Here is a 17,096-nt window from a genome sequence, read left to right on the forward strand (position 1 = left end):
TCTACCAGTCCTCTCCAAACTGGTGTCCGGTTGGGTTAACACCAAATATACTTGTGGAAGTTCGGGTGTGAAACAACCCCAAAGTGAATACCACTTTCCCATTGCAAATGAGATACATTTAAGTCCTTTATAGTCACAGGACCAAAATGACAGAGATTTATTTTCAAAACCACAAAATATCTCAGAGAACATCAGGACAGATTTATAAAGTTTCCACATTTCAGTAGACATTAAATCACGAATCAAGTTGAGTCATCCCAGCATTGTATTATTAAAAAAAGGTGCCACTGCAAAATAAAGACTTCCTGAAAGAACCTCAAGTAACCCTGGTGGTCCCGGTCCCCGGAGGCGCACTGGGCACATAGGCGCATCTGAGCGCGGAGGAAGACACCCGGAGGCGCCTTACAGGAGGTCTGCCTCTCCTGTTGACATGTGTGCAGCAGCAGCAGCTTTGTCTCAGTGGTTGATTAAAACGCTTCTGCGGAAGGTGCTGTAACACTTCACTTAAGCGAGACAAATGGTGCGTAATGTGATTAGCCCTCGTGAGACTTTTTTATTGTCCGCTTCAAAGGACAGGTCGCTGTGTCAAATTATGCACCAAGCGGGGATGCTGCGGCTTCAGCGTGGGTGACAGTTCACTGAGCCCCGAGGCATGGAGACTACCATGCATATGATATTGCTTGTCACCTTTGAAGTCGGTACACTCAGTTTGGGCACACGTGGAGCAATAATGTTACTGACGACGACTAACAAGTTCTCATTAGTGTCACTGATTATTTGTCGGTGTCATTCCAGCTGGGATAAAACCATGTATACACATATTTGATTGTGCTCATGCGTTATCCTTGATGCTGCGGCCAAATGGCGCGTAACGCAGCTGTAGCAGGGCCATGACAGTGAAACAGCAGCAGAGCCAAACAAATTAAACTTCTGTTGTGGCATGCCATATGAGTTAAATTTTATTTGTCTAATTTCATTTTTCCCTTCATCACAGTTTCTGTATCAACCAGCCTGTGTTTTAAATGTGTTAAATATCCAAAGAATAGCCAAAGAAAACACACACAGTCATCATTCATTTCACTCTACAGCTCTGGGTGTTATGAGTCTTAATTTTGAGGCCCTGAACTTAGTTCAGCTGAGATATAACTCAAATGTGCCCATCTGATGCCCATAGGTGCGAGAAAGCAAAGTGAGTTAAACTGGTCATAGTGTCATCTCACTTATTGTAAAGAATGGCAGTAGATACCGATGAGCAGGATGGAGTAATTCAACAGTTTGGATGAATGATATAGCAGATATCATATCATATTCAGTCACTGATACCCCTATACCCTGAACAAAGCTGCCCAAACTATCCCACAAATATGAGATTATAACAAATGTCTGAATTAGTCTAAAATACATAGAAAATGCTCCCGCTTAATTTCTCTACTATTTGAAATACACCACACTATTTCATTATGCTCTCCATTAACAAGTGGTATCCTCCAGTCCTCAGTTACAGTCTTACTTACACCAGGCACAGCATAGCTGTCTAAACCATGTAAATCTGTTCTTTGTCTGCCTTACTTCAAAAATCCCTTTCCAGAATAGAAAAATCTCTTGTCTAAATGGAAAACAGAGTGCAGAGAGAATGGCTTGCCTGCTTTGGACACAGTGGTGGACATCAAAGGCGTAGCAGAGGATCCCCCTTCAGAATAGCAGCTACATGCCATTCCAATAAGTGCAGTGTATTTGGATCTGCAGTTCAAAAGAGGCTGGTGCAGGCAGGCAGGTCTCTGGGGCCTTGCCACCAGTAGTCAGGCTGCACAGATGTTTTGAATGCCAGCACAGACCATTTGCCACTTCTGCTGAAACTGAGGGCAGTTAGAAGTGACTGGAGGGAAGTTTGGCAAGACACGTGCTTCCCACCTTCCCTGACAGCCAGTGTGTGTTACGATACTTAGTCTCTTTGCTTCACTGGCCAGCTGAAATCGACACCTCTCGAATATATGGTCCATACAACATTTGATAATAAAAAATTGTTTCTAAAAGACTGATGAAATTAGTTGGCTGTTTTGATATGAAGGGTTCTGCACAGGTAAAGACATATTTGCAATTGTACACACAAGTTTGGGGTTAAAAAGGCATCCATCAATTAACCATGCAAGTTTGCTGTGCAGAAGTCATTGTGATGACTTACAGCTCATGTTAAAGGGACAGTTCAATCTTAAATCAAAAACACACATTTTTCCTCTAACTGTTCTTTTTCTTTTAACCTACATCATTTTGGGATGAGTTGCAGAGTGTTGAAGATATTGGCCGTAGAGATGTCTGCCTTCTCTTGAATAAAAAGAAACTAGATGGCACTCAGTTTATTGTGCTCAAAGTGCCACAAAAATAAAATAGAAAGATTCAACAGCAGTGTCTCTTTCAAGAAACCATGACCTGGGGTCTAAATTATAAAACAACGTGCAGGATCCATACTAAAAATATACCTGCAGACAAAAGCAAAAAAAGGTTTGTGCCAAAAAATATTAGACAGTTTCTACAATCAGGCTTTCTCCTCACCATCTGCGTCGCAAAGTTCCCATCCCAAAAATGTTAATAATTGTGGGTCAAAGTTTCTCCCATCAAGTCTGTTTTTATAGATCACAACTTTTGCGTGGGAAGTGGCGTACGCCTCTTTCAGGCTGCATTTTGTGCGTAGCATGCAGAAGGAAGTGTGCATCTACTAATGCCTTACCTAGCATCACTAAACTAGCTACTGCTACAGCTTAGCCGAGGAGGAGAACATTGTTTACTTCTTGTGCCGTCATAAACACGAACCTCTCTACCATAAGTAGATGCACACTTCCTTCTGCACGGTGATACAATTAGCAAGTGTAGTAGCTCCAACATGAAACTGCTCAAAACAAGGTCTGTAGATTTGCTTGTGTACTCACATCATGATTTCAAGAAAGAGAAAATTCCATTATATTCAAGAGAAGGCAGATGGCCGATATTTCCAACACTGTGTAATTACAATCTCAATTGGTGAATACCACTACAAGTAAGAGAAAATGTGTTTCAGATTCTGGGGTGAACTGTCCCTTTAAGTCTGAAGTCTGACTAAAGCAAAAACCAGTTCAAAAAGCCAACAATACATCTTCTTTGAATGTTATTTCACTCTCAACGTGAGATTCCTGGAACAAGCATTCTCCCTGCTGTGCATCTGCACAAAAATGTTGCTGGTAAAATTTCAGCAAGTTAGAGTTTGCCTTTCTGCATAATCACAGTGGAGGTGAGTATCTGAGCGCTCCGTCTGTGGCGCGTTGAGCTATGTCTGAGAATGAATTCAGGCTTTTGAGTTTCACTTTACACACATCTGTCTTCTACTGTGAACCCACAATGCATTTCAGAATGTTCACATTTAGACTAAAAAGGTGAAAGTAAACACAAATTAATAACAGACATCCCTGAGGATGTCAATGCAACATTTGAGGCCACCTTTCCCCATCTCCTCCAGATCATCATGGAGCAGCACATTGGTATGACATCACAGATTCGAGGATTAACAAAACTGTTTTCTATTGTTTCTGGCTATAGGAGCCAGATGTGAATATTCACTTACAGAACAAAATGATCTGGTATGGTCCAGAGATTTCAATAGTTTTCTCTTTTAGTTTTTTTTTCTTTAATTTCTTATGTTTACAGTTCATCCAACATGTTTTTCCCAAAGATTTGCATATTGCATTTTAGTTCCATGTTGTAAAATGTCATCACTATGTTGTTTATGAGGAGGAAAAAAAGCACAAACACGGTAACGTCCTGAGGGCAAACAAGTGTCGACTAGACCCAATCTGACACATTGTGAAAACACATTTATCATCCATCTATAATCCTTCCTGTGTTAATCAAATGATTACCCCATACCACGAGAATTTAGAGTTCAGCGCTAATTGCCAGGTTAGGTTTCTGTTGGCTCAGGTGCCGCATACTCTGCATGCTTACCTTCACGACTGTTACATAGTCTGTGTGTGAAAGAAGAACAGCGGGTCTTTAAAACATCAACAATTAAGCTGTTAAGACTTGGTGATGATGAGAAGTCTCGCCACGAAACAAGCCATAACACCTTTTTTCTCGCACGGGGTTTGTTGAGATTTAGCTCAGTAGTTAAGTAATTGTTGTGTGATCTATTATTTACAGGAAGGTTATGATTTGCTGTGGAGATCAAAGTGGTGTTGCACTGAGGAAAGTTTTACAAAAACAGTTCACTGTGGAACACAACAGGCATCTTCGTCATCGTTTGCTCAATCACTTCAGCTTTGAGTAGTGAAAATAATCATGTGTCAGGAAATGAATGCAGTTCCAAAGGGAAGGTTCAGGACTTTTAAGAAGCACAATATACATAATATTTTAGCAATGCAGCAGTACGCTACAGGGGAAATGTCAACCTACAAATGCTTTTTCCATAACTTTTAAATACTTCTCCATGTACAGGAAGTAAATGGGACTCCTCACATCAAATTCTGAAAGTCTGTGCATTATTCTCCAATAATGACCACCACTGGCATCTTTTAAAGGAGCAGTATGTAGGATTTAAGGGAATTTAGTGACATCTAGCAGTGAGGATTGCAGGTTGCAACCAGCAGAAAATTCTCCCGGTTAAAATTCCTTCAGGGTTTATTGTTCAGGAGGTTTTTAGTGGGAGCCGATTAACTGCAGAGGTCTCTTCCTCTCTGGTGATTTAAATCAGTCCAGCCATGGTGTCCAGATATCTCCTTAGACACTAGTTAAAGGTCCAAACAGTGTAATATATACAGCATCATACTTGCCTTTGGCCATGTTGCCCAGCTAGTTTGTCTCTGTTAAGTCGCAGGAAATGGCACTTCAAAATAAAAGCTCTGTGCAGGAAATTCACTATACTTAAAAACAGTGTTTGCAAGTGACTTGCGGTCTTTTCAGAATGGACCCATGGCCCACTTTTGGACCGCGATCCATCAGCTGTGAATCACTGAAAACACTGAATAAAGCAGTTTCACATTACATATCAGTGTTTCTCAGAGGCTGTTCGGCTCATCACGGAGGAGATGCTAACTACGGAGGCCAACACTAAAACGCAGATGGCCCTGTCTAGCACCAGTGTTTGGTTTGCCCATTCTGGTCTACTGTAGAAACATGGCAGTGCAACATGGCGGACTTTGTGGATGAGGACCTGCTTCCTGTGTAGATATAAATGGCTCATTCTAAGGTAACAAAAGAAAACATACATTTCTGCCAATATATACTCCCTAAATCCTACATACTGTAAATGATGACAATAAATTATGATAAGCAGTTTTCAGTGCTTAATATAGAAACAAGTATTTAGAATGATGTCTCAATATAAAAGGCTAAATGACTCAAAATATTTTACAACGCATTTGAGTTTGACACCAATCCTGCAATGCCTGTGCAACAATTTCATGTTTGTATTTACATATATATGTATTTAGAAATAAAACATTTAAATAGTTCAAATAGAGTCTCTTGTAAGGAAGCAAAAATAAGTGTTCTGTCAAATCAAAATGTTGTACAAACGTATAAAAAGCAGCTGCTAAACATTTGGCTGCCTCTCGTGAAGTGAGACGTGGGTGTTACACTGCACTGTGTGTTTACGGGTCTGCTGCGGCGTGGACACTTGGTTTTGACACTGTGAAATGAAGGTGTCAGGGGTCATATCAGCTGTCCAGCTCAAAGTCTGTCTCATCATAGAGGTCAGGACTGGGGGTATATTTCAGCCGTGAGAACTTCAGGCAGAGAGTGTCTCCCACCTCGTTCAGATGGTGCAGCACCTAAGGGTGAAGGAAAAGTCTCTGAGCATGTGTGTATATGTTTGATTCAGGTGAAAAATACATACCCTTTAAAATACCCTCAGTGAGGAATTTGATGTTGTTCAATATTTGTGTGTGTGTGTGTACCTGGTTCAGCATGGCTCTGGTGTGTGCTGCAGACAGACAGAAGCGAGCTCGGGCCTCTGTAATCGGTGTAGCCGGGAAGCCGACCACTACAACACCAATTTTCCTCTCCAGCATTTCTCGAGCAAAAGCCCTGGTCAGCAAAAAATAAAATAAAATGAAAGGAAATGAAAAAAAAAAGAAACTAAAGTGGTTCTTTTTGTCATATACAGACCTCTGACTGAATTAGATTATATTCTAGATTATACAACACACAGCAATAGAATCAGGGTGAAAATTCAATAGTCACTCACAGCATACAAGACTAAACAACAACTTATCTCACATTTCTTACATACTTCTCACATATTTAAGGTTTGGAGTCTCCAACATGTGCAGAGGCCCCAAAAGCCACCTCAGGATGATGGAGCATTTGCCGCTTTTCCTCATCACATTAAAAGAAACATGGAATGTTGCTTCTTCGAGCCCCTCCAAATCCTTAATTATGTAGCTGGGATGTGTGGTGTCGATAAATTAAAAAGAACACATAACTAACAATTTTGAAGGGCTAGAAGCAACATATCTCTGATGACTTTTACTTTAATGAGTCCAAGCAGTGAATACCTCTTCATTTTGTGGTGAAGCAGACAGTTCAGAGAGTTCAAACCCTAAAGGGACAGTTCACCCCAAACTCAAAAATTCATTTTTACCTGTAGTGCTATTTATCAGTCTAGATTGTTTTAGTGTTAGTTGCCGAGTGATAAAGTTGTTGGCCGTAGAGATGTGAGATGCACCTCTGAGCGAAGTATGTTACAGCTCAGCTGAGAAGGACACCATTAATATTTACATCTTGAGCCTCTCTGCCATGAATAGATGCACGCTTCCTTCTGCGCAGTGATACAGTTGATGGGTGTACTTCGATAGAGAGAAAATAGTTCCTACATGAAACTGCTCACTGTGGATTATCTTGAGCAGCTGGGTCATGACTTCTGCACAGAGATATTGCTGTTAAGTTTTTCAAATGTTTTGTTTGAAACATTGAGCACCACAAGACGAGTGCCATCTAGTCCCATTATAGTCGAGAGATGGCAGACATCTCTATGGCCGATATCTCCATCACTCGGCAACTCACAACTAAACAACCTAGACTGATAAACAGCACTACAGGTAAGAGGAAAAATACGGATTTTTGATTTTGGGCTGATCTTCCCCTTTAAAATGTGCTCTAAAACCGATTAAATAAATCTGACACTGCAAACTTGAATGGTTTTCCATATTTTAGATGATGTGTAATTTGTGTGCAGAGCTAGTCCAGAATCTCAATTTAATGGCAACATCTTTAAGATCAACTTAAAGTCATTAGGACAGCAATAATCCAAAAAGGGTAAAAGTAAATGACTAGAAGTAGATCTGATATAGCAAAGTAGCTACGGACACATAGCTTTAATACAGTTGTTATGCAATGCCTGCGAAATGCACTTCAGTGTTGTTACAAGACAACATTTCCAGACAGCTTTGAACGGAAAATAACAGTGAAATTGCTTTACAACTATTTAAAAAATAATATTTAAAGATAAGAGTGATGGACTTTTTTCCCAATCATCATTAATGCCCATGAAAACGGAGCGATGTAAAATCAGAAGCTACTGATTATATTGGGTGGAACTGGCCTTTTCATGGATATTAATGGTGACTCGCATTGAAAGACTCTTTAGACCCAATTGATTATACCTGAGTGGCTAAAGCAATCCTGGTTTATACCTAATCAATACCTGATGTTGCCTCTTAAGTGGTTACAGGAACCCAGTCTACACTACTGATTCATGGAAACTCTGGAGTGTGTAATATGGCAACCATCCAAATCACTTAGTGATGACACACGGTGAGCTGACCTGAAATTGCTTGTGACAACAAAGGATAGTGAAGTTGATATTCATTGTTTCAGATTAGTCTACGCAGAATGAATTTCCTGACAATCTTACACTACTCTAAAAGAGGTAAGTGTTTTGGGGGAGAGTTTAAGTGTACTTACACCACTTTGCCTGGCATGTAGAGCAGGATGGGAACCACAGGTGAGTCATCATTGCCGTAGATGATGAAGCCCATCTCCTTCAGTCTGGCCCTGAAGTATCTGGTGTTCTCTGCCAGTTGGCGGATCCGTCTAATGCCTCCAATTAAAACAAGGACACCACCAGATGTACATGAGTAAAACACCAACTCACTGCTTTTTTATGCGTATTTCTCCTGTCCCCTGCAGGGAGGGACATCACCTGTCAGTGGTAGCTAATGTAGTGTGAGTTCTCTGCAGTGCCATCTCATCCTGAGTCCTGCACCTCCATCTGGGCCATTCCAGCCTCCGCTATGAACTTGCTCATGATTACAACTCAGCTGCGGCAGCAGATGGTTCAGTTTTGTCCGTCTGACGGCATGGTATACGCACTCGCGCGTTGCCAAAATGAGGGTTTGCAAATTGGATACGATGGATTTCGCACAAAATGAGTGACTGTGGACTGCCACTGGAGCGAAGCCATGACTGAAACGGAATACAAATAATGCTTAAGGATCACATGTATTTCAGATAAATGTATTAGAAATCAAATCAAAGACAGCAGAGGCGGGTTGCCCTGCTAACCCCCTGTGTTTTCAGATGATGTGAATCACTGGGGAGCCTGGCGCTCTGTGGCTGTAGCACAGTTTGGCATGGCCCAGCCTTGGAACACAACTCTGTTTCCCTCTGATTACCTGGGAACAGATTGGCAGTTCTTTCATGGGGATGTAAGAGAGCACTTTAAATCCCCTTATCTCAGCAGAGAGAAAGAGAAAGAGGGAGGGAGGAAAAAAAACCACAACATTCAGGCATCTGCCAAAAAGCAGGCCCCATTTTGTAAATTGTTCCTCTCTGCTTAGATAGAGGGCATGGGGGTCAAAAACCTGCTGCCAGACTCAGAAATCATATGAGTAGGTGAGAATGTGTGGATGTTGCTGTCTGTCAGGGTTTTTTCCCCATGTTTCAGAGCCGTTGCCACCATTTTGCTTTAAAGTGCGAAATTCAACATAGTTGAGAAAGGTGAGGGGGACTGGGGAGGGCTGAGAGAAAAAGGAATAAAAAGGTATCCGGCATATATATATATATATATATATATATATATATACACACACACACAGAAAAATTCCTGTCAGAGTGGGCTTTTATAGTTTTGTGATGGATGCTGGAGCTAATGTGGTGAAAGACTGCAGTGTTTGCTGTGTTCCCTGCCCTCTATAAGACAGGTCAAGACTCATTTTTCCACAACAGCTATTTCGCTGGGCTACGTCAGATGCAAAGCATGTCTGGTTCAGAGCCAGATGAGAAAGTTACTCATCTTTGCATGAAGCTACAATACACCTCAACCATGAGACACCAGGCTTTGGTCCTTGAAGTGATTAACCCATTACAACACCCTACGACAGACATGTATTTTTGTATCCCACGCAGTTAACATGGCTGTTACTGTAAGTGTGTAAATATCTGCCATTTACCTTCCACTACTACCTCCACCACTACATATACTACTACTACTACTGCCAGAACTAAAACTATAATAACTCAAGAAGAATTGCTCTGGCAGTATCGCAACCGGTCTGGTAATGACTACTTCCCTGCCCTTGTGTCTGATGCCATTAAAGCAGAAACTTTTCAGCGGTACAGTGTTCCTCACAACACACACATGAAAATGATTTCCTCCACGTTAAGGTCACGTGTGCTCAGGGACTGCACGTCCCCCCTCTTCCTACCACTGCAGACCCCTGTAATTGCAACCACATTTTCTGACCAAGCAGCTGTTTGTCTTTCCCTGCAGGTCTGGATTTACTCCTAATGTTAACATTGGTGCTATCCTCTGGATTTGGTTTGCTGTTGTTTCCATAAAAAATTATATTAAGGTGTAAAAATTTTTATAAGCCAGACATAATATTTGTCTGTGTAAAGAACATCAAGTTTGACGAGCATGTGGATAATAAGACTGAAATTGAGGGTGACGTTCACTGGTGGGAGTTGCGGCGAACTAAGACACTCACCCTCTGTGCTCCCGTCTTTTCCCATGATGCACTTCATGGCGCGTATGATCTGCTCAGTGACAGGAGGGGACATGGCCGAGGCATATACTGCACTGTGAGAGTGACTGCGCAGGTAGTCTACCAACTCCTGCAACACAGGACACACAGACATTTTTGTAAAAACACTGATTAAATATATATGTAATAATATGTATTCTCAGAACTGCACTTCCCTGCACTTTTATTTTAGCACCACTAGAGCGAGCTGAACACCTGAAAATCAATTAAAATACCTCAAGTCATTTTTCTGTCATTATGACTGTCTTGGCATTGACTGTAAAATAGCTCTGGACCTGTCCCTGCTCTCTACTCTAAGGTAGCCAGCGCACTAATTTGAGAAAGAACCATTGCTGAAATGAGCCAGAATGAGGACTGCCATGCTCATTATTCGTAAATGTCAGCAGGAGATTAATTCTGTGAATGGCTGTCAAGAGAAGAGCAGGATTTCAGGAAACCGATTCGGTCATGGGTCCCTGGAGCACATGTGTGTAAGTGGTCTGAGGTTGGGATCGGGGCCTGAAGCTGTGATGGGCTGCTGCTCAGTGGCCGCGCAGTGGCCAGCGGGTGCAGGGTGATGACACATAGCCGGAGATGCTGTCTGGCCACCATTTCCACTCACCGCCATCTGTCCCCACTGGGCGGCGGCTGCGGCTTCCTCACACATAAGAGGGGAGGGGATTTTAGGGGAAATGCTCAAACGTAGGATAAGAACCCTGAAACAACCTGACATCTGTTTTCGTTTAAAGCAGGGGGATTTTCACCGCTTTAGGGCCCCCGCAGGATTTTGGTGCGACCAAGATAAACCAGTTAAGAGAACATGTCCGAAATCCATCTCACGTCTGCGGGTGCGGAGTGACAGCTTAGAGTGTTTCCTCAGCCACAAGGTGGCCACAATACTGATGTGGTGATACATGTCCACAGTGCCACAGAGCAGGAGCTGTGCCAGAACACCACACACACTACTTGGTTCTTCAACGGATGTATTTAATAACCTAATCTCAGTGCAATCCCAGTTTTGAGTAAAGGGTTAATGAATAAAGCCTCTTTCATGCAAGGTTGAAGTGAATTAGAAGGAGCTTGGAGTGTATGTACTGGGATATTTATTTTTGGTACTCTCATAAAATAGCTGTAACATGACTATTTTCCAGAGCACATCTGCAGAGTCTTTTGTCGGTCAACCCGCATCCACTTAATGTAGGATTTGGGGGATTTCACCACAACAACAAATACGTCAAATCTAAAGGCTTTCTCTCTCTTTTCCTGCCTGTTTCTTTCAGGGGTTTACTACAGCCAGCTGTCAAACCAGGCACAGTGTTCTTACTTCAAACATTATCATGCTTGTTAAAAGTCATCCTGTTAAATCTGGAGCGCAGTTCCGACGCCCGCCACAAGAAGGGGCTGGCCCTCTGCCAGCTTTACCTTCTTATTATGGCAGAGCAGGGCTGAGCCGACATAAAGGCAACGGCAGGAAGGGTCCCTCTCTGAATACCTAATTCAAGCAACATGGCCGTTTCCTCCGTTGCTTTCTAATCAACTGCCACAAAACCAATGTGGTTATGTACTAAAGTGTACTTTTTAATGGAGTAAAAAAGAATTATAAAGGCCCGGAGTCACAGCCTGGGGAACATTTGTTGGACACGTGAGAGCTACAGGAGAGGTGGGGTGTAATGAAGTGTGTATGATTGAGTCCCACACATCTTTAAATAAAGACCAAGGTAAAATAAATATTTTGTTCGATGTGTTCTAACCTGCTTTGGAGCCAAATGGGTTAACACTGTTCCTGTATACAGACAATGGCTGCCAGGTTGTATAAACAATGTCAAGAAAGTTTTAAAAATTCAGCTCAGTTATTTTCTGAGAATGGCAACTTGCCTACAGCTGTTGGAATTGTTTCTGTGTGATTAATCCCACCTACGTACATTTTGAAATGTATCTTGACCCCGTTTATGTCCAGGGGGATTATTTTTACATAGCAACCAGACTAGTTTCTGCCTGACTGGAAAATCAGCAGGTCTACTGCAGTGTTTGCTAATTCAGTTTTTTTACAGGTGTACCACAAACTGGTGATTTGGATATCACTTAAAACAGTGATGATGAATTACATTACATTAAACTATTTCAGCTTGTTTTTGTCCTTTATTTTAAACCCTTTCTCTGTATGTGTCTTTTTTATACTGCCTTGTGTTTCTCTTATATCTTCTTTAATATAAAGCACTGAATTGTCATGTTGAAATATGCAAAACAAATAACATTGCCTTTCCCTGCCTCTCTCTCCTCATGTTTACATTCACTCTTTACAGCCAGCTATGTGATTAAACACAAAAACTTGAGGCAATAAAGTGTTCTGAATATGGCCTACCTTAATAGAAAATGTGTGGAAGAAAATTAAGTTTTAGAATGAAATGCTGTAAACAAAAATTCTCAGGTGTAAAATGATTAAATGTATATTTATAACTAGGGTTGGGCATCATTTAAAAACACTAGAACCAGTATCCGTAAAGTGTTACTGATACCAATACGGTACTTTAGGCGATAGCTATGATGTGAATGGAGAGGCTTGTAGCATATAGCCATACTTTCGAATGTGGTGGCATCTCGGCATGCTGGACTGCAACTCCATCAAATACACCACGCTTAAAGGAAATGACCACTTTAGAATGAAAATACAGACAGTACTTACTGACCATTATGCCGACAAGAAGTCCAGTGTAGTTTTATAATCCACAAAACTTGTTCTGGGTATCGGAGGATAACAGCTAGCCGAATTTTTCCATACACGTCCATGTCCAAAATCATTTTGAAAATGTAATAAAACTAAGCTAATGCATTTCAAAAACATCAGAACGGCTCGTCTATCGTAATCCAAGTGCCCTGAAGCTGCGGCATGCAAAATTGACTTGAAAAAAAAAAAAAAAAATTCTCACCGTGGTCAGTTAGCCTGCAGGCGTGCTGTGTTTACATGGCAACTCGCACGAGACTCGAGAATGTTCAGAGACGTTCTTGTTCTCACGAGTCCTTCCTGCTGTTGGACGAGCCGTTCTGGCGTTTTTGAAATGCATTAGTGGAGTTTTATTACATTTTCAAAATGATTTTGGACATGGGTTCCATGCACTTCAAGTGTATGGAAAAATCTGGCTAGCTGTTATCCTCCGATACCCTGAACGAGTTTTGTGGATTAAAGAACTACACTGGACTTCTTGTCAGCATGAGGGTCAGTAAGTACTGTCCGTATTTTCATTCTAAAGTGGCCATTTCCTTTAACTTCACCTCACCAAAGACTTTATGGATTGTAGCTGCTGCTGCAGGAGTGTGAGCTCTGCACTAAGGACAGTTGCGAGAGTCTGCCTGGCCGCAAACACAGTGATGGGGCTAAGCGTTAGCATCACGTAGCTAACGTTGCCTAACAGTTATTTATGGGTTTAATGACAGAGTTGAGATGTTTCAGTGCTGGTGTGAGTTTGTTGGGACTGTTTTTTGGCTTGGTGTTAGGTGTGGGTGTTTGTTAGCTGGTGCTAATTGGGCAGACGGAGGCGGCTGCATCAGAAAGTTTGCTGATATGGTGGGGAGTTGCTACAGTCAGTGCAAAAGGCTCAATTGCACGTATCGTTAGAGTGGAGACATTTCGACACTAATTGGGTTATTTCGGTTGAGGTTAAGGAGTACTGATATCCAGCCCTTTATATAACTCATAAGATTAAAAAAAACAAACAAATTGTACAAATTATATTCAGAATGACAGAACGATATGCAGTGTATGAATATCAACTACTGTAAAATTAATAAAGCAGAGAGAGCTGACACAGAAAATCCCAAAATCCACAGTAACCTTTTTCCCTGCGATATAGCCTCCAGCAGCCCCAAAGCTCTTGGTGAAGGTGCCCATCATCACGTCCACGTCAGTAGGGTTCACATTAAACAGCTCGGTCACGCCCCTCCCCGATGGTCCCACTGCTCCGATACTGTGGGCCTCGTCTAGGTACAGATATGCTTTGTACTTTTTCTTCAGAGCGATGATCTCAGGAAGTCGCACCACTGAGCCCTCCATGCTAATGAGACGAGAGTCAAACAAAGAATACAGTTACAAATTAAACAATGTGGGCACTCACATTTAATCAATTGTAGGCCAGACTTTTTAGGTGATCAGGTTTAAAAGGAAAAGAATCCGACCCTGGACCTCACTTTATCCACTGCAGAGGATCTGTACATCTGTAAGTGCATATTACATAATTTGACACGCTCCAATCTTCCAAGAATCTTTCTGCTGGCCTCTTTCACTTTACTCCCACCTCTTTCCCATCTCTTCCTCCCCTTGGATGCAAGCCTTTTAAGGCTACAAACAGACAGCATGAGTGAGTATATGGCTGGTGAAAATAGAGCAATCCCAGACCTGCTATCCTTGCTATGGCTGAGAACGTCTGCAGCCCAAATGACACAAGACAGGGTTTCACCAGGATGGACATGGACATCAAAGGCAGGGCCAGGATATAGCTAAGCATGCTTAGTCTTTATCTGAGCCTTTTGATGTTACAGGGAGGCGATAGATGGAGCATTAGTTCTTTCAGTGCCGTACAGCAAGGCAGCGTTTTTTTAATGTCGGAGTCTGACATCAGACATTATTGCAATATGATTACATGCAATTAAGTTGTCTCTCAAATTACCAGGACCGTTGTGGAACTAATAGTCATATTGATACCAACTGATGGCTATGTTCAAGACTGTCCTGTTCATTTGATAAGAAGGTTGTCAAAAACCAATTTAGTAAACTTCACCGACTGTGTAAATGTGTGGAGGGGAAATTAAGTTGTCTATTAAGTAAAATAAATATGTGGTGTTTTAGTTCAAAAGGGCTGAAATGCATGGTGCGTTTGAGGGTAAAAAGAGGGAAGAAAGGAGAGAAGTAAATGGCCATGATAAACAGTTGGAACTGGGGGTGTAGCCAAGTCAATCTCTGTGGCTCCATTTGGCCTTGATTTGGAGCTAATGAGCAGATGGAGAGGGTCACTAAGACTCAGGATAGCTCACTGCTGGCCTGTGAGAGACACACAACACCTTGCTCTTCTCTCTTGTAATGAAACGGTACCCAACCATAGACACACACAGAGGGAAGCAATTGTAAAGGAGACCATTATAGGGAGTGCTAAACACTGGCTGAAAGCTCTCCTCAGGTTACAATTTAAGATTTCTACCTGGCTGTGCAAAAAACTCTGCTAAAGACCACCTGGAAGCCTATACTTACAAAGATTGATACAACGGCTCAACTGACCCCCAAGATATGTGCCTGTGAGAGAGCGACTACACTGATGTGTGTGTGTTGTATAATGACAGCTGACCTATAGATGCCTTCCACCATGATGAGAATCTTCTTCCAGGGCCTGTGGGTTCGCGGCTGCCCAGAGCACACTGCCTCTCTCAGCATCTTCTCCAGACTGTGCATGTCTGAGAGAAAAAAAAGTGATGAAACAGGCAAGAACCCAACAATCTAATCTAATTTCAAACCTTATTAAGGTACAAAACAAATAGCTTAACACACAATGATGTTTGTAGTGTAGTTTAGTCTTGTACAATGAAATCAAGTACAATTAAACACTTTATACATACAAATACATCCTGTTTTTAGAGTGTAGCAATAATGAGATGCAAGGAACTCCAACTAAAAGCCAACCACAGTAAGTTGAGTAATAATTTCTACAGGGCAGGGCAGTTCACAGAGTACACAAAACACTACTTTATCTGCCAGAAACACCTTCCACAAACTACACACTGCAAATACCTCTGCAGCCTGATGCTAATGAACACCTGCAATGTCTGTATCAGGGCGGATTACTAACTGAGCTAAATATGGGTTTGGCCAAAGGTCTCTTCAGTGCAGTCTGCATGGTTGCTTAAAATTAGGATCAAAATTTTGGCTTCATCCAAATCATTTCCCCATGGCATTTAGAGTTTATAACATGCAGTGGCTACACTATTAATGTTCCTCTGCTGCAAGCCAGCAGATGGCAGTGTTGAATAACTGTGGTTTGCAAAGCAGCATTATTCAAAGTATGACCGCAATCCAACCATTTCCAGCCGAGCAGCGAGTAAACCTGTCACAGCTAATTATCTGTCATAGATGATCGATATCGCTCCCTCAGCACAAAAAAACAGGTTTACTGAAGAGGCAGCAGACGCTCTTCTGATAAAAATCACTTCCTGAAGCTCCGCAAAGCAGAGTACACCTCACATTACCAATATCAACATTGAGGAAACCAGACAGTGAAAGAGAAATCCACAGTGGCTGGGCTGTGTGCACAGACAAGAATGAGGAAAAGATTATTTCACAGTTAAGCACTGATTTGAGATAAGCCACATGGCCTGATGCGTGATACTGTATGACTGTGATGAGGGGGATGGTAGTCTTTGCTACCATAAGAAACGCGCATACAGTTGTGGATGCCAACAAAGATGTTATTATCTTATCTTTGCAGTGACCCTGGGGATGTAAAAATGCTACCAGCTTTATAAACAAGCCATAACCTTCCATTAAATACATGTAATCATCTGAATGAATAATTATGCCAACCTTCAAAATAAGCGTCCTTTATCTATTACTATTCAAAGTATTTACAACACACGTCTCACAAAGCTAGACTGGACAAACCAGTTCATCTGCTCTCTGGCATGAATTCCCATCCTTCCATGTTAAACACACACCACTGAAACAAAAACAAGGGTTATTAGACATTTTAGACAGAGATTTTTTTTTCTCTTATCTGTTGATGTGGCCGAGTTGATCGGTTGAACCCTCTTAGTAAATATTGGCCTTGCACTAATAAAAGAGTGTCTGGTGCTGGAGGTATAAAAGCAGGGAGGGGTCAGATACTCAGGTGCCTGAGGGCTCTTTGCCTTTAGACAGGCCTCTGGGATCTGCTTGGAGGACCCATAACTGACTCTGCTTGTACCTGTCAGGACACATTTGCTGCCAGAGGACCGGCTCATTTGTCCTGTCTCCTGAAAGAGCAGTGGATGTTTCCAACGCAAGCGTGATTAATGTTGTATCATTCATGCTAAATAATTCTCCCTATTCATCTACTGACAATGTATACTTTGACAAAATAATAGGGAGCA

At 41.8% G+C, this 17,096-nt stretch overlaps 1 protein-coding gene across 1 annotated transcript in view; it reads right to left on the minus strand.

Annotated features, from left to right (window-relative positions):
- Positions 1–236: 236 nt before the first annotated feature.
- sptlc3 (serine palmitoyltransferase, long chain base subunit 3) overlaps positions 237–17,096 on the minus strand; it is a 30,713-nt gene continuing 13,853 nt past the window's right edge. Inside the window, exons 7-12 of the mRNA XM_049600811.1 lie at positions 15,323–15,428; positions 13,819–14,038; positions 9,954–10,080; positions 7,930–8,065; positions 5,922–6,051; positions 237–5,795 (exon numbers count right to left, since the gene is read on the minus strand). Of these exons, the coding sequence (XP_049456768.1) occupies positions 5,682–5,795; positions 5,922–6,051; positions 7,930–8,065; positions 9,954–10,080; positions 13,819–14,038; positions 15,323–15,428 (833 nt within the window). The 3' untranslated portion in view covers positions 237–5,681. The remainder of the gene's footprint in view (positions 5,796–5,921; positions 6,052–7,929; positions 8,066–9,953; positions 10,081–13,818; positions 14,039–15,322; positions 15,429–17,096) is intronic.

The sequence above is a fragment of the Epinephelus fuscoguttatus genome, linkage group LG16 (assembly GCF_011397635.1).
Source record: "Epinephelus fuscoguttatus linkage group LG16, E.fuscoguttatus.final_Chr_v1".
Classification (NCBI taxonomy): Eukaryota; Metazoa; Chordata; class Actinopteri; order Perciformes; family Serranidae; genus Epinephelus; species Epinephelus fuscoguttatus.